At 42.2% G+C, this 25,552-nt stretch overlaps 1 protein-coding gene across 1 annotated transcript in view; it reads left to right on the top strand.

Annotated features, from left to right (window-relative positions):
• Positions 1 to 25,552, top strand: part of RSRC1 (arginine and serine rich coiled-coil 1) — a 174,124-nt gene that overhangs the window by 137,866 nt on the left and 10,706 nt on the right. Inside the window, exon 7 of the mRNA XM_075157510.1 lies at positions 2,778 to 2,846. Coding sequence (XP_075013611.1) covers positions 2,778 to 2,846 — 69 coding nt within the window. The remainder of the gene's footprint in view (positions 1 to 2,777; positions 2,847 to 25,552) is intronic.

Here is a 25,552-nt window from a genome sequence, read left to right as displayed (position 1 = left end):
CTGTTATACTTGTATTAATAGTCCACTCTCTAGTAGCAAATATCTGCATTTCACAACTTTATTATTTTAGTGTAGGTAAACATCTCAAACATCTTCCGTGTGTCATTTTCCCATCCTTCAAAGAAAAAAAAATCAATAGAACTGTAATTTTATCTGGGGTTGGATGAGCTCTTAAATGCTGCAAGCTGGAGCACCTCTTTATTTATTTATTTTATATTTTAGAAAGCTTTGTAAGCAGTCGGGCTTTTGTCGTGCTAGCTGTTTATCCATGCAGGAAGCCCAGTTTCAGGAGCAATCTCAGCACTCCAACTACCTGGATCAATTAAAACCAGACTTTTGCTGAAGTGACTTCTTTGATCTGCTGGGAGTGATAAGCAGCTGTCTGTCCTTCTCCGGCTTCAGGAAAGTGCATTGCAGGAGAACTGAGCTCTCTTCCAAATATCAGGTCTTTTAAGTGCTTTTAAGTGCGAGTGGCCAGCATCTGTTCTTGCACACCCTGAAATTCGGGGTAAGGGCATAGCAGTCCGCAGAACTGAGGTGTGTGACCTGTTGGAATAAGTTGTAAGGATCTTTCAATGTTGTTTAATCACAACTTGATTTGATCAAAATAAATCTGCGTTTTTAATGGTGCTTTGTAAGTGAATAGTGGTAGAGAAATTAAAATATTTTAAGAGAATTGTTAGCATTAAATTCTTAAAGCACCACATGGCTTCAGTGACTTCTGTTGGTCCTAATGGACGGTGCCCTGTAAGCTCAGAGACTTACTGCTCTGCAGATTTATGGGCTAAGTTAAATTGTTGTTAATGAGCAATTCTGTGTAGAGGATTGTGCTCATGATACTTCCGAAATTGCTACATTGTCCATATAATTAACCAGGACTTGAAAGGACGGCTCTGTTTCTGCTGGCAGAAGTTTTAACTATACTTACAAGGGTTGGAAATTAGCATTTGAAAGTTAACAAATACAAAACAGAAATTTAGTTACATCTTTCATGTGTGTTTTAGTATTTTTTGCCTTGGATAACCACTGAGATATCCAATGAATTGTTCCTGTGCAGCAACAAATCGGTAAGGAAGAACAAAATAGCATAGTGGAATAGATAAATCAAATTTAGGCATGGTAGTTTATTGAATCTAAATTGTGCCCAGTTGGCCCAAGAGCTATATAAGCAATCCATCTTGTGCTGATAATGGAGGTTCTTGAAATCCACCTGATGTTTGCATTATTAAATTTCAGCCTAATGAGCTCTGCTAATACATATTGAAGACAGTTGTAAGGAGTAGAATGTGAATCTGAGCGGGATAATTTGAAAGAAACATAAGCTGAGCATTTTACATGACTCAAGGGGTATATCTACAATTACACATATAACCAAAATTGAATTTAAATGGAATTTCTATTATCCTTGTCCTTTTACCAGGGAGAATAAAGTGTAAATGAAGTAAAAGTCTTTAGAGTTACTAGCAGTTTGTTTTTATTATCTAATTTAATAGATTCTTGTAATGATCTTCACTGGCAGAGAAGTTTTAATATTTCATGACTTTAAATGTAGTCTAAATATGTATAAAAGCATGTAAATGGAAACAGATGTCTGTGTAATTACTTCTATCATTTTGTAACACCACTGTTGAAGTTGTAGATTTTAAGAAGGTGTAGCTACTGGCTGCAAAAAGGCACCGGGGTCGGAAAGACCCCTTCACACCCCACTCCGGAGCGGAGTTTTGTTTTCATGAACGATTAGCTGATTCAGTCGGTGGCAGGACTAAGTATTTGCAAAACTGAGCAAGCCTTTGCTGTTTGTGCCACAGTTTACAGTCATTTTGTTACATAAGAAGGCCTGGTTTAAATTCTGAATCCTGTTTCTTTCTGCTTCTTTTCCTTTTGACATGGTGATACTTTTTAAAACTTAATATTTCATCAAGTATAATGCTATTAGAGACTTATTCTCACTTAGTTCACTCATCAGGCAGTGAGATGGCAATAAAAGAGAATGGCTCCTTTGAGACGTTAATGCTTTGGAATAAATGATGTGCTAGAACAGAAATTTAATTAATTTACAGAGTATATTGATAGTCCCTTGTTACTGTGCTGTATATTTTTAATCTTCTTTAACATCTGTAGCAAAGTGTTTGAAAACCCCTGCAGTTGAGCAACTAGTAGATAATTAAGTAATAAGGGAAGAGGTTTCTAGAGGGAAAAAGATTCTTTTTAAAGAATACTGTCATAACATGAATAAAGTACTGCTGCTATGATTTGCAGTGAAGAGAAAATTGTATACTACCTAATTTAATACTAAGTAATAGGTATTTGACTCCTGTTTTAAATGCTATCTGCAACTCTGCATCCCTGAAAATATTGTTTTGTTTCTGTTTTATCCTCAAAAGAGGTCTTATGGATTACTCACTATGGTAGCAAATCTTTTTTTAAGTGCACTGCATTTGTTTCCTTATAGTTCGGTTCAGGGGCAAGTAGGGTGGAGAGATTTGTATTTGAGAAAAAAAACTCTTAAAAGTTTTGCTTAACAAAAAATGAATGCAGAGATTTGTATTGAACTAATATTGCATGCGAAAGTTACCCTCCATAATACCATTTATGCTGTTGTCTTAACTGTAGTAATATTAAGAACCAAATTCTGTTCTTTCATGTGCATCGACTTCATTGTGGGACCTGCAAAAAGGGATCTGAAATTGGCTTTAACCCCCCAGGAAATCTTGTTTTGCAAGATAAATTAGTTAATTATAAAATTTGCTGTTATATTTCTTTTCTTTTCTTTTTAGCTAAAGCAGATGAAGCATTAAAGGCTAAAGAGAGAAGTGAAGAAGAAGCGAAGAAAAGAAAGGAAGAAGGTAATGCATTTTTTTTCTTCAGTAACAAACTACAATCCTGTAAGTCAGAAACCGTTTTTAAGGGACCAAGTTCCAGTGGGGCTGCGTGATTTTCTTATAAGGGCATCTGAAACCGAGACGGCCGGTCTGCCACTCCTTTGGCTCACCGCAGCTTTCTGCTCGCGCCGTGTAACGTTCCTGCGACGGTAACAAGAACTGCTAAATGCACCAGCAATTTCCACCAGATTTTAAAAAATATTTTAGCTGCCATTAAAGTAACCTAATAATTTGAGACAAAGTAATACATTAAGACCTTATGACCAGCCAATACCACTGGTTTGTGTGCTGGATATATTGCTTGATTAAAACAGTAAGTGCGGCAGTTAATTTTGCCCATGTATTTGGTCTGTATGATGTCATGAAGTGAGCTAATCTGTTTCTCGATGGAATTCAGCGCACTGAAAGCTGGCAGGATCTGAGCAGTTTTCCTTTGCAGTACAGTAGGTGGAATTATCGCCTGGATAATTAAAACAAATGTATTTTGCTTGTATGTCGGTGAGTAATGGGAAGAGACGTTTTCAGCAGCGTGACAGAGCCAATGTAAACAATCTATGGAGCCTCAAAGTTTCTCACTTCAGCAATGATAGACATCCCTGTCTCAGAGAAAATCTCTCAGTTGTTCAAATTAAAATGAATCATTTAACTCTCTGTGACATCTATTATTTTTTGCATTGACTTAAACCTAAAAAAATATAGTGAAGGTCTTCCTTGCAGTGCTTTTACTCTAGAAATACATGTTGTCGCACATTGGTCGCTGTGGTGAACTTTCTTTTCAGCATATTTGATTTAAATGATGGTAGGTTTCAGGTTGTAACTGTTATTTAACACACTGAACAATCTCCATGTCAATGTGTTCCTGATTCTCCCTGCCCTGTGCCCCTTGTCTACCTACCTGGGATTGCGTGGAAGTTCACTCAATATTTTAACCACCCAATAAACAGGACCTAGGTTTGAAGATGATGCAATGTTCGAGGAGATCATGTATTTTTCAGAGCTGGCCTTTTGATGGATTTGTTTACTATGAAAATCGGTTGTGCCCAAATATCAATCATATTTTGGTTAGGGCCAGGACATCATATATGGAGGAGAGTGGTATGAAGTAAAGCTGTTTAGGACAGCTTGAAATTTAAGGAGAAATTAAGAGATTGAGATATTTTTAATTCCCAGTGTGATACGATAACAAAATCATTAGGCTAAACTAAAACAGGAAAAGTCGTGCGAAAGGGAGGAGGTTGCTTGAGTATGTAGCAAATGGAAGAAAACACCTAAAGGCGACGGTGGCAATCTTTACAATTTTACTATGCCATCTCCTCCAGTCTTCCCAAAACATCATCTTTCTTTCCAATCTCTCTAATCGTATTGGAAAGTCTCCTTGTGTCTGCCCTCTCTATTCCTATCCCTGAACACACCAAGTTGAACTTCAAGGTAAAGACAGGAACTTTAATTTTGCATCTGTCGTGCCTTCATCTCTTCTCATCTCTCCTGGACCTTCCAGGTACCAGAGCCTGATTCTCCTTCCGCACATGCTGGGTTTAACCCCCACTACACTGCCATCTATTTAAGAATCCCACCAGTTTCCTGACGACAAGGTTCCCCTTATGCTGCTTTGACACCCTTATTTTCCAGGAATCCTTCTTAACGACCAAGCGATCTCAAACAGCTGGTGCCTGCTTGCATTTCTTTCCCTGAATTCCCATTCCATAGTTTGCTCTGAGCTGCTGCAGTCTTTTAGGGCTCCAAAGGCTCTGAATTTTGTAGAAATCTTTTACATATTTATTTGATTTTGGAACAGGTTGTTAGCAAGATTTTTGGATTAGGAAGATACATCCTACCTGTTTCCATGTTGCCATCTCTTCTTAGGTACTGACTTCAGGTGCCGTTTCTTTGGTTACAATCAAATTTCTCCAATTTCCTTCCTTACCCAGTTTTCTTTAGCTGGAACTCCAGCCTCAATAATTTCTGAAGGCAATTTAAAGCTTATTTGCACTTCAGATACAAACAAGCTTCTTTAAATCCTCATGTGTGAATGAGAAAATTAAGTATACTTTGCAGGTCTAATTCAGCTTGTTGCAGTCCTACAGGATTTATACGTTTTTACATGATTTCCCACCCCCTGTTTGTTTCTAGATTTAGATGTCTTTAATAAGCTCCAAAGTGTGGGACTTACGGTGAAGCATGCTAAGTATGTATTTCAAATCTCTAATGTAATCTTTATTAAAAATTCATGTGATTGATTCCCTTCATCTGTTTTTGGTTTTGGTTGGGTTTTTTTCCCCCAGAAAATAGTTGAAAAATTTTGTTTTGCATTATCAGGTAAAGCCAAAGCAACTAGCAGGTACTGACTGCTTAAAAAAACCAGTCCAGAAATGCCCAGATTCGCACATGTGACAGTAGCTGAAATTGCCACCTCTGCTCTTCAGCTGCATCCTCTTCCAGCGCGGTTACCGGCTCTGTGAGGTGGTGCTTTGCGCGCTGCTAACCACCGTCCGCCCGTCAGGCTCAGCTTCAGAGGACTGGTTAATTTGGCAGTCAGCTTTCACTCATGCCAAGTGCCTGGTAATTATAGGCCTATTTTGTTCCTGAAAAGTTGTTGCTGCTGGCCCTGCGCAGTTTTAGGAATAACGTTCAGGTCTTACTGAGTATCTTGTACCCGAAGCCCCTGCTGTGCTTGACAAAAATGGAAAATACCATGTAATTATCTTTGAAAAATTTGAACTAATCAATTGCATTTCTTCCTCTCTTTGAAAGAGGTTGGAGGTGTTCACATTTAATAAACTTTTAGTTTAATGATGTTTAAAAAACAGTGAAATGGATGCTAAGCTTTTTTCACTTCAAAGTGTATTGGGCAATTGTTACATATGACGGAAACACTTTCTTTTATGTTAATTTTCTAATTATATTATCTGGGATACACTGCGAGAACTTATCATAACAGACACATTGATGCTCCTGAATCCCATTTAAATGGGATGGATCCCGGAGCGTCCCCGAAAGGCGCGTTGCCCCCGCTGCCCCAGCGTATTCGCCCAGCCCAGCAGTGCCCGCAGGAGAGCCTCACGGTCCTGCTGCCGGTGGGGCACACGCTTGGGGGGCGTTATAGATTAAGGCTAAATTGGGAGCAATTTAGAAGTGTCTCAAGTAAAAGTTGATAACGTAGGTTCGCAGACAACCGCAACTTCAAAGCAGAGTGTTTATTCCCACTGCTTGTCCCGCAAGCTCAGCAGCGCGCTGCAGGTGGCTCGATGCCTTTGAAGTCTATGGGGTTTACTTAAGCTACATCAGGAGTGTATTAAGCTCTCAGCGTAGCTCTTTAAATAGACAATTGGGTATGAAAGAGGTCTTTTTGTCTGCAGGACAGGAATCCAGGACACTTGGGAAAAAAAAAAGGTCCCAAGTGTGGAATGACAGTGTTTCAGAGCTGTGCTGCCCTGACGCAGCTGAGCGTTACGATCCCTCAAATGTGTTGCAACATATCTAATATAGTGTCCAGAACACTTGCAAAATAAAATATACTTCCTCTAATTTGTCTTGTGGACATGGTAAGCAGAGTGGGTTTATATAAATATAATAAGATTGGGACTGGATTTAGAAATCTATGATGACTTTCCGTAGGGAGTAGACCCCAAAGTGCCATCTGTGCCTTTAAAAAGATTCCCTTGCACTAAAAAGGCATCACAACATACATTTTATATATATAAAAATAAAACGCTGTGAAAATCTGTAACCCCCTGAATTTTCTAGCCTAGCGAAATGATAAAAATAATGCCTATACGTTCCCAATACTCTGCTCTCCTAGCATCCAGTGGCTCACCGATGTTAATTCCCTCTTTTCTTGCAGCGAAGGGCCGCTCATAAGACCAGGGCTCTGAATACGGTTGTTTCGCCCTCTTCCGCAAGACAGCTTCCATCTGCTGTGCATAGCCTTTAGCTTTCTAGGAGGATTAGGTGGAGCAAGAGTACATGATTATCTTCTTAGTAAATGAGTTAGAAATCTAGGAACTCAGATTAATAAACTGTTTTTCTGTTCCCGTGCGCTTGTGTTCTTGCGGGAGAAGCAGTCTCTGTCTCCTTTGGCTCCAGATGGCTCAAAGTTCAAGTGATCTCTTTTCTGACTTGTCTGCGAGACGGTACTCGAAATCCTTTTAATTCCCCTTCTGATCATTGAAATGAACTGCAAATGAGAAGGGCTCCTCTTTTCTGCCACAGTGCTTGGAAAGGGCTGAGGTAGAAGTTCCTTCGGATTTTTTTGCTTCTCCTAACTTCTTCCTAAGTAATCATTCTACTTGTCCTCCAAGGAGGCCGCTGCTCCGAGACCGGCCAGGCGTCAGGCTGCTGGTGGGAGGCGGTGAGCATCGCTTGGGGTTTTTTCTTTTTTTTCCTCTTTCCTTCACTTATTAAACTGTGTTTATCTCAACCCAAGAATTTTTTTTTTTTTTTTTTGCATTTTCTCTGCCTGTTGTGTCCCCCGTCGCGCTGGGGACAGTGAGCGAGAGCTGTGGGGGTGCCTATCTGCCGGCCGGGGTCAACCCACAGCAAATCCTTACCTCTCCGTCATCCGGCTGTGCCGCTGTGCTGTGCGGGGTGTGACAGGCGACCGTTAACCGTCATCGGGGACTGATCGGGGCTTGACCCTGCGACTGGAATAGGTAACTAGGGGAACAGTCACCTAAGCCGGGTGCGTTAATGACCCCCGTTCTGAGCTGTGTTTCACAGGGTGTAAATTACCAGGGTGCTGTATTCAGAATGTAGCGCTTCAGGGATGTATGTAGAAATATATTTTATGAAATAATGCTAAGGCTAGTGTTGAGTAGGTGCCTAGTGTTTCTGGTCTGGGGATCTCTACCAAGCCTCTCAAAATTAAGTTACGAGCTCTGCTGAGTTAAAGCTTTGTGTATCCTTCGCGACTTCATACAGGACTAATTCACCTCGGCAGAATTGCATTATACCCGCTGACCCAGGCGCGGGCTGCATCACGACTGAATTGATGTTATTCACCTAGAGACAGGGACAGCTGGAAAAATAAAGCATCCTTCCCGGGTCCCAGACATCCCCCTTCAGCTCTGAGTCTGTGCATTGAAATCTCTTTGGAACTGGAAAAACAACTTGGTAAAATGTCATAAGTTTATCTTAAAATGCCCCAAGTTGGCTTTTCTGTCTTTGAGAAAAAACATTTTTAAAGCAGCTCTCACTGCTTCAAAGGCAATTTTGAAAATTCCGAGTTAGTGGAATAATATCTATCAGCAAGGAGAATTTAAAACCGTTTTCCAAGTGGTAGGAAGTATTTCATTAATGTCTACCCAATGCTAGCTTAGGACTGACCTACAAAAGGTAACTTGGGAAAATTCTTTGAATCCCTGGCTGTAATGAGTTTCATTCAAAATCAAAATGTTCTGACCATTTAGTGTGTTTTACTTTGGGACTATGGGATGCTAAGAGGAATTAATTCGTGCTTGAAGTTAATCCCACCTGGAGAAGGTATGTACGACAGCGAAGAGAAGGCGAATGGACGAGCGGGATAGCCCGGGTGTGCGTGGTCCGAGGGGGGAAGGAAGGGGAAGGGGCACTCGCAGTTCTGATGAAAAAGGGCCCAAACCAGCCAGATGTGCCCCCTCTGCAAGATGGCACCCGGGCCCCGGGGCCGTCCAGCTGTGCTGGGAGCTCTGCACCGCCGCCTTCAAAACCGCGATGGGAGATTTGCTGTAGAAATCGGAGAGACAGGCTCGCAGCGGGGGGCTGGGGGGCCCGAGGCTCGGCGGGGTGAGGTGATTGGGTCTGCGCTGGCACAAATTTGCAGCGTATGTTTGGAAAAATACATGTGTGTTTTTTTCATTACGTCCCATTGTGAGTGGCTCATATGCTAGCAATTGCTTTGCCTGCAGTGATTATAAAGGGCGACTGTGGAAAGGCGAAGGGGAAAGAAAAAGGGTTGGTGGGTGAATTGGAAACAATGGTAACTCACAGCGAAAGCAGGAGGAAAACTTCTTTTCAATTTATTAATAAGCACCATAAAAACTGTCCTGTGGTGTCTTTGAAATAGTTGCAAGGATGCTATACTGTTCTAAAATGAATAAAAAATGTTTCCTGAAGAGAAGCTTGTTAAATAAAATTCATCAATTTGTCTGTGGAGTTAGCTACCAATTAAGAATAAAATCTTTTATTTTCACTGGAAAACAAATAGTCATATTAAATTGTTTATCAAGTGTGTAAGCATACCAAGACCATGTGAGATATCCAGAGAAATTGCACAATGGAAAGCGCCAGTTTTGTGTGCTTTTATGTCCCGTATGTATTTACAAACAGAACACTCGTCCTCCTCGCATTCATTGTGGTGCGTGTGCTGGAGCGTGTTCCCTGTCCCGTCTCAGCCACGCAGCTTCCATCTGCTGGGTACCCTCGACATCTTTTCCTTGCAAAAAGAGCTTTTTGCAATTTGTCGCCATTCTCACGTCCTCCTACGGCTTCTGTAGCCAGTTTTGAACCCTCTTTGATTTGCTCTTTGTAAGTCGCAGCTTACCTGTAGCTGCGTGGAGGTGCCACTCAGGTGGACAGAGATGCGCTTCTCTTTTCTCCTATTCCCAGCTTTCCCGTGCTTTGTACAAGAAGTATTGCGATTATTTCGCACACTTTAGACTGATTTAGGTTTTGTTTTCTTTTCTATTTTTGGTTTTGTAGAGATCAATTTTGTATATTTTTGATCATTAAATTCTCACTGGATTAGCTTCTATTGCGTAAGTGGGGGGGAAGTGAAAAATCAATTCTGTTTGATTGTTTTTTTTTTTTTTTAATTCATACAACTATTTTATTATGTGCATAATTGTCCATAGTGATTCCCTGCTGGTCCCCCAAGCCCTTCTGGTTAAAATGTTAATAACGAAATTGTGTAATTCCTGCAAGGAATGCCCAGTTATAAAAGTTGCCCTGTGTTTTGCCAGTTGTTGCCTGATGAACCTTATTCTGTCTGTTCATCTTCAAACACGAGTGTTTGCCTAAAATGTCTGTAGATTCATCAGTAAATTGTTGTAAAGCATTTTCAAAGGTCTTTTAAAAAAAAAACCACTTTTTTCCCTTCGAGAATTCTAAATTTTGAATTTTCAAAAAATTTTGAATTCTCCAATATTCACTATTTTATGGTTTTAAATATAACTCTCCAAAAGGAAATTTCTGAGCTGCCAGCCTGTGTAGGCAGCCAGCGCCTGCGACACCGCTGTAACCTCACTCAGGAGAAGTTGAGCTTCCTTGCTGCAGCAAGCAGCTCCGACTGTGCAAATAACGCAGTTGTTCCTCAGCCCGGGAAGAGTGGTTATTCACCCCCCACCCTATAGCGAGGGTGTCTGAACATTACTTTTATTGTAATTTTATTGCCAAATCAGGTGTGAGATTAGATGTTGGATGTTACATGTAATCTGCTCGGAAATCAAATTATTTGACCTCCAAGCCCACCAATGCCCCCTCCTGCTGGTTTGCTGTTAAATATGCAGCGTTTTCCTGTCATGAATACAAATCGAGGACAAATTAGAATCTACAGACAGCTGACCTGAGCTCCAGATTAGAGACTGGGGGCTTGTGCTGTTTTAAGTGTTTTAATTACCATAGTCCCTATAGCCAGTTGAAGGACACACACCAAAATGATTTTTTTGTGACAAAAAGCAAAGAAGGACAGAAAAAGGGCTCCCTCCGTCTCATTTGAATTTTTCAGTTTGATTACATTTGCACTTCCATTGGAGCTATGCTAATTTGCTGCATGAAATTAGGTCTATTAATAAAAAATGCACTACTTTTACAAGAGTATTTTCAACGAAGGGCTCTTTCTACTTTGTTTTTGTTTACGTGTTTCCATTCGGGACTGCCTGAAAAAATGACATCAAAATCTTAAGGGGATTTTACTGTCAAACTTGATTTTCACTCCAGGCCTGGCAAGCCAAATTCAAAGTAGCTGGGACGGGTAATAGCAATAGTTGAAATAAAGCATGCGATGTGCTGCGAGAGAAAAATTCAAATGTGTTGGATTGAATTACCGTAAGATTTTTGGATCGTTTCTCTTCGTATACCATGCATAATATTTTTAAATTTTCCATTTAAAATACATCTTGTCACGAAGCACATGTTCTGCAGTTGTGTGGGGAGGAGGAACTGGGGATGCTGCTGCGCGGTCGGCGCTCGCCGCAGCGCGCTGTCCACGATGGAGATGCACGTACGGAGAGGTTTACATCAGGTAACAAGGAAAAGAAGTTTTTCGGCATGCAAGGAAATAGGGTTTGTTCTTTTGAAATCAGTCAATAGGTAGATCAGTGTGACGGTGGTGCTCGCGCTAGGGCGGGTATTGTCCTGATGCCTTCATCCTGGAATTTGCATTTTCTGTTTCTCATGTGTGTTAGCCCAGTGTTGAATTGATTAGTTATGCCTACCCAGTAAGCAGTGAAACATTTTTATATACTCTGGGGAAATAAATTTGGCAGAAAATCAGCATGAGTAGATTTAATTATCACTCTGAGACCTTTTCCTTTTCTGGCTTAGTGATCCTGAAACTCGGTGTGTTTCACTGAAATCTGTGTGGACGCTAAGCTTCGCTTCCCAATTTGTTCCTCCACGCAATGATAAGCCAAGCAATTACTGGTTTATTGATTTTTCATCATGGCAAATTTAAAGTTGATTTTTTCCTGAAAAGGCAGGGGTGATTAAGTGTTTCCCCTCGGTTTAGTACAAGAGAGCTATGTGGCAGAATCTAATATCCTGAGGTCAACCTCTGCAGGCAGATAATACGGTGTCTTGGCCACGTGTTAAGGAGAGAAATCAGGGCTACAAATGTGATAGGATATATGTGGAGACAGTTTAATTTGCTCCATTTATATGAACAAGTCATGTGGCACATGCTTGGAAAACATCATTTTGAATAGGCTTGGAAATGAAGCCCACGTGGGCGGGAGGAACGAGGGGATGCAAACGAGAGAGGCATTAAAGCATTCAGTGCTGGGAGACAATCGTCCTTTAAACAGAGAAATAAAACAGATCTCTGATGTGTTATTCACAGATTTTACGGATGTACGTGCTGCTTTAGTGACACCTCTGTCGCAGGTTCAGCCTGGCATTAGCAAGGAAGTTAAACTCTTCAAGTCCGAAGAAGATGGGGTTTGTATCTGAGGTGTTCTCGCAGCAGTCCTGGCAGGGAACGCGCCTAACCTTTTAGGGCAGGTTTTGGAACATGTGGATTACTAGGATTTAAATCAGAGCAGGAAAATTGTGCTTTGCACAACCGATAGAATGTATCGCTGGAGCCTAAATGGACTTTTAAAACAGTATGTTTTATGGATTTAGTTAAATTAGAGTGTAAGTGCACACAGTAGGTGGTTTTAAAGTATATTTTCTCCTATCTTTATATTGCATATCAAATAGATATGTAAATCTAGTTTAAAATTTTTTAAAAAGAAAGATAACTTGCACATACTTAAGGAGTCATTTTGACCAGTTTGGGAAGAATCTCAACACTTTCCCAATGATCTTCTGCCATTTAACTCGGAACTGCGGAGGACAGCATCACTTTGGGGTTGCCATGAAGGAGTGGTAGAGAAATTAAACTGGTAAAGGTTTAACTAACTGATGGGAAATGTATTAAATGTGTTTTATAGAAAAGTGATGGGCTCAAGTTGCAATATTTGAATCCAGATTTTCAGTGCTTCGAAGTCTGGATTTGGTTTGGCTAAAATGTTATCATTAAAACAGTATGGATCCTTGTCCTGAATCAACCCCATACATCACATAGTCTCGGAGCTACATTTTTGATTTGGAAGGCTCTTGTTCAACTATTTCAGCTTCTCTCAGTAGTATTATTAGAAATTCAGAAGAAGAAGAAATTGAGATAACTCCCGTTTTGCTAAATAGTGTGAATAAAATGCTGGTTTACTAAGTAAGACAGTTTAATTAGATATTGAAAGCATCAGAAGATTGTTTCCACTGTGCCTTCTGCGTGCGTGTGCTGCCTGGTTTTCCACCGGCGTGATGCCATTAGTGCTGTCCTTTAAGCTCGTACTGGCTTACGGAACTCTCAGTGGCAACAAACCGAGATCAGAATTCCCTACCAAAAATCCTGCACAGAAAGGCTGAGCTGCAAGGCGTGCTCCCCTCCGCCTCCTGCGCTGCCTTGCTGAACGAGCAGGATGGATTCATCCCGCTGCCTCGGCTGAAGCAGATACTTTGGAGGCTGCGGATGTAAAGCCTGCATGGATTTTGAGAGATGGGGGGTCACAAAAGAAAAGTTAGTACGTACAAGAAAGCCTGGAGGACTCAACTTTTACAAGCTCCCTTAATTATAAAGTCTGCACGTACGCCAAACTATAAGCTCTGGTTTTTTATACTCATCTTTAACCTGTTGGACAAGAGTTCTCACATGGAGAGTCTAACCAGTAGTTTATCCCTGACAAAGCGGCTATTTTACTTAACACTTCCTTTAGTAAAAGTTAAAAGACCGTTCCGTGATGTAATTGATATTAAAAACACAGGTTGAATCTGCTACAAAAGGATTTGATTGCATGAGGTCAGGCCATGTAGCTGTAATAAGTTAAAGTGCTTTACTCAATGATACAGAGATATATTAGGATGGCCTTAAGTTCATTAGTTATTGCCTTAGGTCATAGTTTATGTTCAGTAAATTTTATTGAAGTTCATTGTTATGGCGATGACCTGAACTCAGTCTGTTAAGTCTCCAAATTATTTAGTATAGATAATATATTCAGTATAGATATGTGATTTTTTTTTCCCACTGTCTTATCAAAATTGTAATTTCACATCTTTCCAGTTTTGCCTTCATAATGGCAGGTTTTAAGCAAAGTGTAAGTCTCTGCAGCTCCACCCTTTGGGTCCCTTGTGTGCGAATGTTGCTTCATTAGTCCGGCACAAACACCTGGTGTTGCGCTGCCGGTCTCTGGAGGATGTTTCAGCATCTGGCGCGCACTGTGATCTTTTTTTATGTGTGTTTAATCTTTTTATTGACGTTTTATAATTAAAAGTAAGCAGAAACAAATGAAGGATAATATAAAAATGTGAAGTTTTGTGCAGTTGCAGTGGCATAGTGCAGCATATTAGGAAAAGCATCTGAATAGTAATAAAAAATGTGAAGATAGAATTGCAGTATGAAGTGTGGCATCTTTGCTGGCCGCTCTCCGTGGCCGTATTCTTCCTCAACAGAGCTGATCATCAGAAAGGGAATCGATAGACCCCCACAGATAATGGCTACTGGAGTAATCAATTCCAGGCTTTTTATTAAAGCTTCTGTAATTAATAATCACTTTAAAATGCGTTCCTTAAATTTTAGACTGCTTTGTGCCCGCCCATCATCCTCTGCCCCTTTGTATTTCGTACCTCCCTCTCTTCTTCCCCTGCTCTCCCCGGGGAGCCCCGCTCCGGCGCCCCGTCCTGCCGCGGGTCGCTCCCTGGGGATTTGCTGCCAGCTGTGAGGCCGTCCAGGTTCCACCAGCGCTGCCGGTGCTCCAGGCTCCCCCAGCCTGGCCGCAGGGCTGTGCTCCCCCTCCTCTGCCACCCCTCGGGGGCCAGCAGCCGCGGGAGGGGATGCTCCCCCTCTGCTCCGCTCCGGGGAGACCCCCCGCAGGGCCGCGTCCAGCTCGGGGGTCCCCGGCACAAGAAGGACGTGGACCTGCTGGGGCGGGTCCAGGGAGGCCACCAAAATGGTCAGGGGGCTGGAACGTCTCTGCTGTGAGGAAAGGCTGAGAGCTGGGGTTGTTCAGCCTGGAGAAGAGAAGCTCCGGGGAGACCTTATTGCGGCCTTTCAGTACTTAAAGGGGGCTTGTAAGATGGGGACAAGCTTTTTAGCAGGGCCTGTTGCGACAGGACAAGGATGGTTTTAAACTAAAGGAGGGGAGATTCAGACTAGATATAGGGAAGAAATTTTTTATGCTGGGGGTGGTGAGGCACTGGCACAGGTTGCCCAGAGAGGTGGTCGATGCCCCATCCCTGGGAACACTGAAGGTCAGGTTGGACGGGGCTCTGAGCACCCTGATCTGGTTGAAGATGTCCCTGCCCACGGCAGGGGCTTGGACTGGATGGCCTTGAAAGGTCCCTTCCAACCCAAACCCTTCTGTGATTCTATGTTTTTCCCCCATGCCAGAGCCGGGGACTCCGTGTGCCCCCCAGCAGCCGTCGGCCGTGGTGAGCGGGATGCTCCGCTGACCGGGGGGTTGAAGGAGTCAGGGACTCTCCACCTCAATCTGAGCGTGTGCACGTGGCCAGGGTAGCTTGGATTCGGAAGCCCCGGTTCAGCTTGGTCTTAATGAGCATTTGACTTAAAAAAATGTATTTATGTCTTCGTAGCACCAACCAAGTTCCCAAAAAGAGTAGATAGGAAGGTCTGTTGCAACAGCACATTGCTTTATTGACAAAATTTGGCAGGGAAGGAAAAGAAAATGCTCTTGCTCTTAAAAAGTATGTTTTCTTGAATAATTTTGGGTTGGGAACCATTACTGTAGTGAAACAGCACATTCTTCATGTCATCGCCAGGTTAAGTTCACTCGTGTGTTTTTAGAACACTGGTCACATGATATGACAATTTGTATTTTTTGCTGTGTACTGAGTTAAAAGGAATTGAAATGGTAATTACCTCCTTACTGTCCGATTCCAGTTGCTGTACTGGGCACACAACCTTGACACCACCGTGAAGGGGCAGGGTGTTTCTGTCAGGTATTTCGGCAGGAAGCACAGAGGCTGTGCTGTAAAAGAATTTGAAAATATCACCATTCTTCAGTTTGTGCAGAAAGAAATGATTTAGAGAAAACTCGGTGCTGCTACTGTAATGCTCCTCTGAGCTAATGTGTGACCTGAAGCACTGAAAAAATACAGGGGGAATAAACGGAATAAATAAAGAGGGAAATTGCCTATGGATGTCTCTAGCAGAGCTGAGGTTTCAGGTCAGGCATTTAAAAGGACAGAGCCAAGTCCCACCGGCAAAATCAGACTTGAGTTTTACACGAAGGGCATCATATATGTTGTGTGACAGCATTTAAATCCAAAGTTGACATTAATAAAGTTTCAAGTCATCAGTGATCTGGTAAGTTAAAGACGTGGGAAATTATATCCCATTTGGCTACGGCAATGTAACGGGCATCTTTCAGAAGCAGAAATGCCTGTGCCAGGAGGGGAAGGGCAGGGGGGACACGGCAAGGACGCAGAGAAGGAAGGAGATTTTTGGCTGTTCAGCGTTGATAACGTGCAAAGGATACACAGTGTTTGGGGTAAAAATATCCCTTTATCAAGAAATAGTCACTTGTTGGTGGCAGGCCTGGAACAGTGGCAAAGTTATTGAAAAACAACTTTGTATTCAGCTTAAAGATTTGTTAAATTCACAGCCTAACCCCAGGAAAGGATGCAGCCCTAGGCCAGCTGCCCTTAAAGTCCTAAAAAGCAGTATTTATAGGTTTCTTAAAATACTTTAAGCATAAACTGTAAAAAGAACAGTAGTAGGGTTTTAGGAAAAAACTGGGACCGATTGATTTTTTTCCTATCGCTATTTTAAGAACATTTCAGTCAATTCTTGCTGAAGCGGGTAGGCTGGGCTGGCGGGGGTGTCCGTGGGGCGGGGGTGCCCGTGAACTTCCCCGAGCTCTGCCCTGGGGGCGGTGGGACGGGAAAGGTCCATGTCCACCCCAGGGCACCTCAAGTGGCATCTCCACCTGCTGTCCGGCTGAACAAGCCTGATTATTCGCAATCAAGCAAAATTCGGAGCCATTAGGAGTGTTGCCACTGTGATTTAATTAGCCAAAGATTGTTAGGGGTGGTGCGCATTAATCTAATACCCTGAAATCACCACTGGAACCTGACTGGTTTATCACAAGCAACAAATTCTTGCAAGGGCTGGGGCTTCTTGGGGGGGGAATAAGTGAGGAAGAGAAAACTGGCCTTAAAATATTACGTGTTGCAAAAATTACATGTTTGCTGGAGCAAGCCTGTGCTTGTGCACCTGGGTGTTTGCGTGCTTTTCTAAGGTTGCCATTTGTATTGTGCTTTTCAAATTTTGTTTACTGGATTTCCGGCTGCAGGTTGTCTGTGTAAAATACGGTTTTGAAGATGAAGTTCTAAAGGGAATAAAGCAAATACAATAGGTGGAGTGGCTGTTTGTCAGGAAACCTACACAAGCCATTAAATGCTGTTTTCCAGTTTAGGTGTTGTAAAAATGAGAAGTGTGCTATATAGGGCTCTATTGATCAGGAAAGGTCCCCAGCATCTCTCACTAGGGAACATTATGTACTGCGGTGAGTTCCTTCGCGAGATGGCCAATCTGTCCTCAAAATGTCTTGGATGCCTTTTACCCACTTGCTCTCTGGGTTGATGTAAAAAATGTGAGCCAGAATGGAAATTTCATGAGCAGAAAATAGGGTTGTGTCGATATGAAATAGCCTTTGACTGTAAAGGCTTCCTGAATGCATACTGTGATTCATGCATGCAGAAGATGGGCTCTTTCAGGTACATTTTTAATGCGTACTTGCACTCTGCAGTTTTGGAGAAAAACTTAAAAAAATATGTATTTCCTTTTATTAGATTTACTTAAATTAATATGAAGTGATCTGACCATCAGCAAGATGTTCAACCTGCAGATCTCTCTCTCAATTTAAAAGGTTTATCCTCAGCGATTACAGAAATGGCAAAGAAAATGGCAAGAAACCATGAATTTTTTCTCATAGATGCCGTGTATTTCAGTGTTCACCAGTGCTGCATGGTGAACGCGGGGCTGGGATCGTGCTTCCCAAATTGCTTGCCTCTGGTGGTGCACGGGCACGTGGACCTGCAGGGAGAGGGCTTCTGATCCGTGGGAGCCAGAGCCGCCGTGTATGGAACTGGGGCTCCGGGGGGTGAAACCGTGGGCGCAGGCAGCTTAAAAACAAGGCGTAATTCGGGTAAATGCTGAGGTTTAGCAAGCTGTTCTTTAAACTCACCGCTCCTGAGATGATAGGATTTCGAATAACACCGTGGCCTCTTAAGAAAAAGATGTAACTTACACGATGGCCGTTCGAAGCTAGAAAAAGATGGAAACCCAGCTATTGGTGGTGTAACACGGGCACAGCTCCTACGGGTCGGTCCTGCCTGCGTTTGCTTTGAGCCAGCTGCACTTTGTGGAGTGAGCGGGTGCTGCGTGAAATATTGCTGCTGTCGTTCAGTGTTACGAACACGCGTACTTCACCTGGAAAGAAGAATGTTTTATTTTAATCCTGCTGTTTGCATGTGAATAGTCTAAAATTTGGCTTTATTTCACACATTAGCTGAAAATCCATGGCACAGAGAAGCGATGCACAAAGCCTGCGGATGGTTACAGGGAAATTGTAAGGAAATTGAAGGAAAAGTAGATTAAAAATAATAACTTCCCTTATATCATCTGTGGAAGTGTCTTGCTTTGCCTCTCTATTGAAATACAAAGCAGCATGTGTCTCTTTTCCTACACTTCTTATGAAGGGAAAAAATCAGATACATGTTCTCCTGGAATGAGAACCTGAATACATGGGATCCTTTACGGAGAGATACAACCTCAACAAGATGTGCATAAATATTAAAATAATTTTGAAGCTGGTATTTGAGTCATTTTATTTTAGGAAATACAGCAGGTATAATTAAAGTTTTACTTTCTTTACTTTACTTTACTATCTGTAAAGATATCCAAGCAGGTAAAGCGCTGAGCAGGTTCCCCCTCCATGGGTAGATAGTGCCGGTTCAAAGCTACAACCTCAGCTGACAAATAGAAAGTTATTTTCCCTTCCTGGGTATGTACCGTGAGGCAGTGCATTTCATCAGCATCGTGTTAAAAAATATTTGATTTCAAATCCTTCCAAAGACATATTTTTAGATGAAAAATGGGCACCTTAGTTCTGTTTCATTGCCGTCTTTGAAAAGGTGTTTGAGGTGGGGCACACTCAAGCCAATTGCAGAAGACCATCAAATATTCAGGTTTTAATTACTTATATTCTAAAAGTGAAAATACAGATAAACTTATAGTCTCTCTCACCAAGCAATTTATGACTTTTTTTACAAATTAAAAGTCTTGAAATTGTCTTCAAAATTTAAGACAGATGAAAACCAAAAATGGCTTCTGTACTTCATTAATGTTGCGTATTTTACTGTCGTCTTTATGGCATTTATTTGTGCTAAAGGATAAGTCTGAGACAAGCATCAGTTAAGGTAATGGGATTGTAAAGCAATCACGTAATTAGTTATCTGACTTCAGTCATTTTAAAAAAAAAATTTATAGCTGCGTATTGAAAAGCTGCTTCTAAAAGGGAAAATAAACAGCGGTGTATGAAACGAGGAGCAGGAGAAACCGCCCGGGCAGGCAGCAAAAGGGACGGGAGTTAAAGTGGAAAGTTAAAAGATCTGATTTTCAGTTCTCTTGTAAGCCTCTTGAATGATCCCAGGCAGCAAAGATGGAGCACGAGGAGAATGGTCAGAGATGTAGAAAATACGGGTCGTGGACAGCAGTTGATGGGACTGGATTTGTTTTGTCCAAAGAAATTGGAAAGGAGAGAGGTGTCTTCCAGCTGCTCATAGGTGAAGAGCTGCTCCGAAGAGGGTGGCTGGACATGCGGACGCCACACGCGTTACCAATCCTCATCTCCTCCTCTACCTTAGGCATTCGTTTTGTCTATTAAAAAGAAAAAAAAAAAAAAAGACAATTTATCTTGCTTAGGAGGAAGCTGTATTTTTACTGCTTCTTTTTGATATTACAACTTTATTTAAAAAAAACCCCAAAACCCAAAACCAGAAGAAAGCTCAAGGGTAGGGGGGGTTGTGAGACATTGGTTTCCAGTTGTGATAATATCTACAGAAATGTGCAATCTGGAAACGTGTTTGTACCATTGCAATATGCATGTATTTTGTCTGATTTAGCAAATTATTCAAAAATTATTCAATTTTCAGTTATTCATTTTGAAGCAGTCTGTTTTTAGGAGCTGACATCTCGAGTTTGCTGTTCTGTATTGCAGAATTGCCCAGTTTAGGATACCAAGAAGAGAGCATCCTTCTGGGAGTTTCTATGTATTTACTTATTTCCCCCATATAAAAAAAAACAGAATTCTCCAGAAATATGAGGCCTATTTATCCACTCATTAAATATTTCACTTAAATTCTGAGGTTCGGTCTTTAAATTTCCATTAATTTGCACTGTTTGGTCTACTGAGGTTTTCATTTGTCAAAATTGTTAGCTCTTGGGTATTAGTTACGCAAATATTGATGTGTAGCTTTGGCCTGTTAGCTATCAATTGAAATCAGAAAATCAATAGACTTAATAGCTCCTCATTACAGAGTTGATGCATTTGCAAGGCTGAGTCGCGTATTGTCAGGGAACGATCAATTCGGTCAAAAACTATTACACCGTCACCGCCAGAAACGGTTTCATCATGTTTTGGTGTGTTTATCGTTGACCTGAGCTTCCACAGTGGCTCCAGACACAAAATAACTCTCTTTTTGGGTCTCTTGTAGAGTGATTAAGTCAGAGGCGTAGGGGACGGCTCGGGTGGGGACAGCAGAGACTCGGCAAACTCGTGACGTGCTGTCCCGTGGCAAGTCCTGGCGTGGTTTACAGTCTTTATATAAACAGGTTTTTTAGGTAAAGACTCGGCTTTTTGGCTTCTAGCAGTAACGAAAATTTCCTAGAGCTGTTAGCTGTATTGTTTGTGTCTGCAAACTGAGAACCTAAAACCTGGAGTGGTGCTCCCCTTACTTTAGAAGCAAACAAAGAAATAAAGAAATCAGTTTACGTCACGGCTCCCAGCCGGGGAGAAAGCACCGACTTCCCAACATGAACCAAAGCAGAGGAAAGCAGAGCCTATTCTTCAATTTCCTGAAATATTCCAATCGTTTTCTTTCCATTCTCCAAGTGTGTGGTTGTGCTTTCTTGCTTTTATACTTAAAGAGGGAATTGCAAAGCAATAAAGGTGCGCCTCTGAGATTTCAGGCTTACATACGTGTAAGAGGATATATGTATTTTCTTTCTTTTTCTCAAGAAAAACATACAGTATTTACATTTTTAGTTTAAAACTCTTTGTCAAGTAATTAATTAAACGTAGTTGAAGAATTTTGAGGTGGCTGCAAAATCTAAATATATCTAGGAAATAATACCTAAAAATAACTATCCTACTTACAGTGGTTTATATAAACAATTTTTGTAGGTAGAGACTCTGCTTTCTGCCTTCTAGCAGTAATGACAATTTCCTGGAGCCGTCGGCTGCATTGTTTGTGCCTGTGATGCAAACCGAGAGCCTAAAAACTGGAGTGGTGCTCCCACTGCATTAGAAGCAAATAAAGAAATCAATTTACCAGCTGGAAAATTATTAAATAGTATAGACGCTTTTGTGGTTGTAAGTTGTGAAAATGTAAAGCAAAGCTATTTCTAAGTAAAAGGTAGACAGCCTTTTAAATGCTGAGTGGATTTTGGGGAGAGGGTTTCCTTTCCATTTAATACGTCTTAATAATGGGCAAAACTTGTCATGTCTTGTTTTAATCTTAGGATGCTTTTTCTCTTCTCAAAAGCTGTAGCTGTAGTGTAGCTGCTGCTGCCCCAGCTTGCCCAGATACAGGTTTTGATCTGTCTGCACCACCGTATGCTGGGGATCAGGGCATGATTAGCGAACTCCGAGATTTTGAAAATAGTTGCCTTGTGAACTATAAATGATTACGGTCCATATTTTAAGGCTCCTGAAATAAGAAAAGGATAATCTGCAGGCGAGGGCTTTAGGAGACGCTGTGTGTCTGCGGGTGCCGGAGGCTCGCCCTGCCCCGTCAGCCTGGCACCTCTGAATGAGCATCCAACCTGCTCCTGACTCCATTAAAAAAAATGATTATTTTAACTTAAGTATGTGCATACATGTATAATCTCTCGTGTGCTTATTGAACTATACACATCGTTAGTGTACAAACAGCTGCTTTCACTCTCTGTGTCGATACAGCGTGATGGAAACGGATCCAGGCGACTCCTGCTCCGGTCCTGTGCTTGCTGGGCTGTGCTGTCTCCGGATGTTTGCGAGGCTGTCTGAAAAATTACAGTGGAAAAATTATCCCTATGTTAAAGGGATACTTCTTAAAGTTGTGTATCAGTAAAGATCATTTAGCTGTTTTAGCCATTTAGTTATAAGGAACGCGCTTCGTAATTCACCATTGTGAAATAGAGAGTTAAAAAGCAGGAATAGTCAAAGATACCAGTAAGGATACCATAACTGTAGTCTAATTTTATGTTAAAATGTACACTTAGAGGAGTAATTGAATACATTGCTCAATGTAAATGAGAAATGGCTCTGTGGACTTTAGATGAATTAATTATTTGCAGTCAGAAGAGCCTTGTCTTTTTGATTTAGACTACAGTCCCACAGAAACATATGTATTTCCTCTAAGTTCATGTGTAAGTCATCACGCTGAATTTAAAAGAAATACAGACATTCAAAGCATCAAGCATCTAAATATTTGCTAGTCATTAATTTCAAGTCTATATTGCTGTTCTCCAAAGTAATTGCAAGAAAGTTGTGTCATTCTTTTTATTTAAGTATTTTTCTTCACTGGAAAAAGATAGGTTATTGAAGTCAAAGGAAAAATCCAGACACTCGGTAAACATGTAGGATGAGTGAAATACAGACTAAATTAATGATATTTAAGATGACATACATAATTACAACAGAAAGGTCAGGGTAGGTGGCAGCTTTCCCAAGTATATAGAGTGTCAGAAAAATCCCCGAAGTATATATTTTAATTGAGTTATGTTTTCTTTCCTTCACGTTGAAGCATTAAGGTATTACCCCATTCCTGGGCCTGTGTTCCTATAATTTAACATGGCAAGATTCCCAGATCTGCATTTTGAGAGTAAAACCACATCATGCAGAGGCTCCTTCCAGCAATGAAACACCACTTTGTATTTGTCTCCAAATCATCAGGTTCTTTTTCGATTTAAACAAAAATTTATTTAATATACGGGGGAAATAAATTTTACAAGAGTGAGGATGAATTGAACACTATTTTTGAAATGCGAGAAATGTGTGAAAAACGAAAGAAGCCAACAGATGGGACAGAAAAGCCAAACTGCACAGCGAAGGGCAAATAAAGTGTAAATAGAGCGCATGGCGTGTCCCAGGAGCCGGGCTGCTGTGCAGCCGTGCTGAGCCCTGTGCAAAGAAGCGATGGGCTGAGCCTCCTCCCTAGGTCTAAGGTTTAGTCCTGGCCCAAGCTCCGGCACTGCAGGGGCTGGGGGGGCGGCCAGTGCCGGGGCTTCCCCAGGCAGGGGCTGGGCAGGGACCAGCCGAAATGACCGGCCGCACGCCCTTCCAAGGCGTGCTCCTTAAAAACAAAACAAAAAATGGAATGGTACAGTCAGCCACTTAGGTTTTACGTTTTCTTGGGCTGAGTCTGGCTTCAAGTACTCGTGCCAACAGCAACAGAAAGCGGGAGGGACGCGTTACCCCGACTCGATCGGTACCAAGGCCTTTTTCCGTCGGGAAAGAGGCCTTCAGGGGCTCCGTGTGCTGGGACGTGGGGAAAATTACTTCGCCACACATACTCCCCAGAGTCGGAATGTATTATAATTGTTTTCTCCAATAACAATGGTAAGAAAGGGTTTTTCTCCCCTTTTTTTTTAGTCTTTGATTTGCCTCCAGCCCATCCCAGTTAGCCAGCATCCCTCCCCGTGCTTCTCCAGTTACACTTAAATATAGCTCAGTGCTAATGGGTGGTGCGGGGGGGTAAGCGGACCCTGCTTCAATACCTAGGCGGGCTGGTGGGATGTGGGGTCCCACCGACGTGGTGATGTCTGCTGTGGAAAAAGGACACGAAGGAAAAAAAGATTGATTGTGTCCCGGGAAGGCTCCGTCCTCGAAGCGGGTGAATGGGGTTAGCTCCGTTACAGGTTTGGAGCAGAGAGATATTCTTAAAGAAGATAAAAGGAAAGGCTAACCAAACGTGAAATCCCTTCCCACTCTTGCTGTATTTTGGCATCTCCTTTAGCGATGCCCTCGTTAGCGGGGAGGTTGGAGCCCCTGCCTTATCTCCGTGGCCCTATCCTGAGCTGTGTCGAGGAGGAAGCGCGCTTGCGTGTGTGGGAGCGCACGTGTACGTTCCTGCACGCACACGCCAGCCCCGCCGCTGCACTGGAGCAAACCAAACGCTTGGAAACAGGAAGAAAACAGAATCGAGCATTATGACTTTTAAGTGCCTAATTGCAGATTTTCTGCAGGGTCTCTGCCTCAGTTAGTGTTGTTTTATTTGGGACAGTCTTTACTTAATAGGAACTATTAATTATTTTATATTCTCATTATTTAATATGCAGATCTTACTTCATTTGACTGTAGCTATTCAAACCTCCTCTTAAAAGCAGCATTATGAATTTCTCCACGGGCTGTTCTGGGGGCTCATCACTCCGGGGTCTGAACGTGTCACGAACGTTAACGCTTTTATCCTCACGACAGCCCGGTGAGGTCAGTCAGCATTATTAATTCTGGGTTTTTAAGAAGAGCGCGGAGACAGAAGTATAACAGGGTTTCAGCTTTGGAGAACTTCAAAAGCAGAACATTGTCTTCAGCATCCTGAATTTTGCGTTTTGTGTGCCCGAGCCCAGCTCCCGTTTCCTTCCGTTGCCGTACGTGACTCGCTCGGTGCGGCAGCCCGGTCAGAGCCCGGCATTTCCCGCAGAAAACGGGCAGGGTGGTTAATGGCCATGCTCGGTTCTTGCCGGGAGATGGAGGAGAAGTCTGGTGTCGGATGCAGTTCTTCAGGGCACATTAACGGCAGTTAACGTTCCCAGCTCTCCCTCCACCCCGATCCCCTTTGCCGTGCATTTTCCTGTCTGTGCAACAGCCTGTTCCCTCCTGGCTTTTCTACTCCCACTTGCTACGGTTTCATCCCCACTCCAGGAGGAGCGGTGAGCTCCGGAGAAACAGCCGCCAGGCTCTGTTAAACTTTCTTCGCCATCATCTGGAGCAGCAGCATTTAAAATAAAATCGGGGGGTTTTAAGCTTGTAGGTACGTGTTGGACATAACAAACCATGCAACGTTGTGCATATTAAGGCTATCTTCAGTCTTTTGGGGCTGAAAAATGAGAAACCTTGGTAAAGCGGGAGCAAACAGGATCATTTCCAAGTATTATGGTTTGACTAAATGAAGGTGGATTTTGACTAGGAGGGCAGAAGCAGTAACTGAATTTTTAGAAGTCAAGTTTGCCAATAATAGGCAAATCCATGCCGTTTCACTGTATCTCCAGAAACGGCTGGACCGGCTGGACCGACATCTTCTGCAAAACGTTAAGCGTGGGGTAGATATGAGCACAGAAGACTTTAACCAAAACATTTCGGGTTTGACAAACTTGCAGGCGACTCAAAGCAGGATCTCATAGCAGGATGGGCAATCTTCACTAAAAGCATTGCTACCAGCGCAACGTATGATCTATATATAAAAAAGAAGCCTTAAGCAATGGCCTAACAGGGTCATCAATACGGATTTAAGATAATCTTTTGCAAGTGGGCTCTGCAGGACCTCTCCAAAACTTTGGCTAGTGTCTTTTTGGTGTTTCACGTCTTATTTTCTCCCACATGTGGGAGGAAAAAAAAAAAAGGAATGTTTTTGGCTAGAAAAAGCATTTGGGATTGGTGCATCATCGTAGGCCAAGGTAACGGGGCTGGGTGCAGGATTCCCGCTGTGGAATCCCCCTG

Source organism: Calonectris borealis, chromosome 9 (assembly GCF_964195595.1).
Source record: "Calonectris borealis chromosome 9, bCalBor7.hap1.2, whole genome shotgun sequence".
NCBI classification, from domain to species: Eukaryota; Metazoa; Chordata; class Aves; order Procellariiformes; family Procellariidae; genus Calonectris; species Calonectris borealis.
This window is presented reverse-complemented; position numbering and strand designations above follow the sequence as displayed.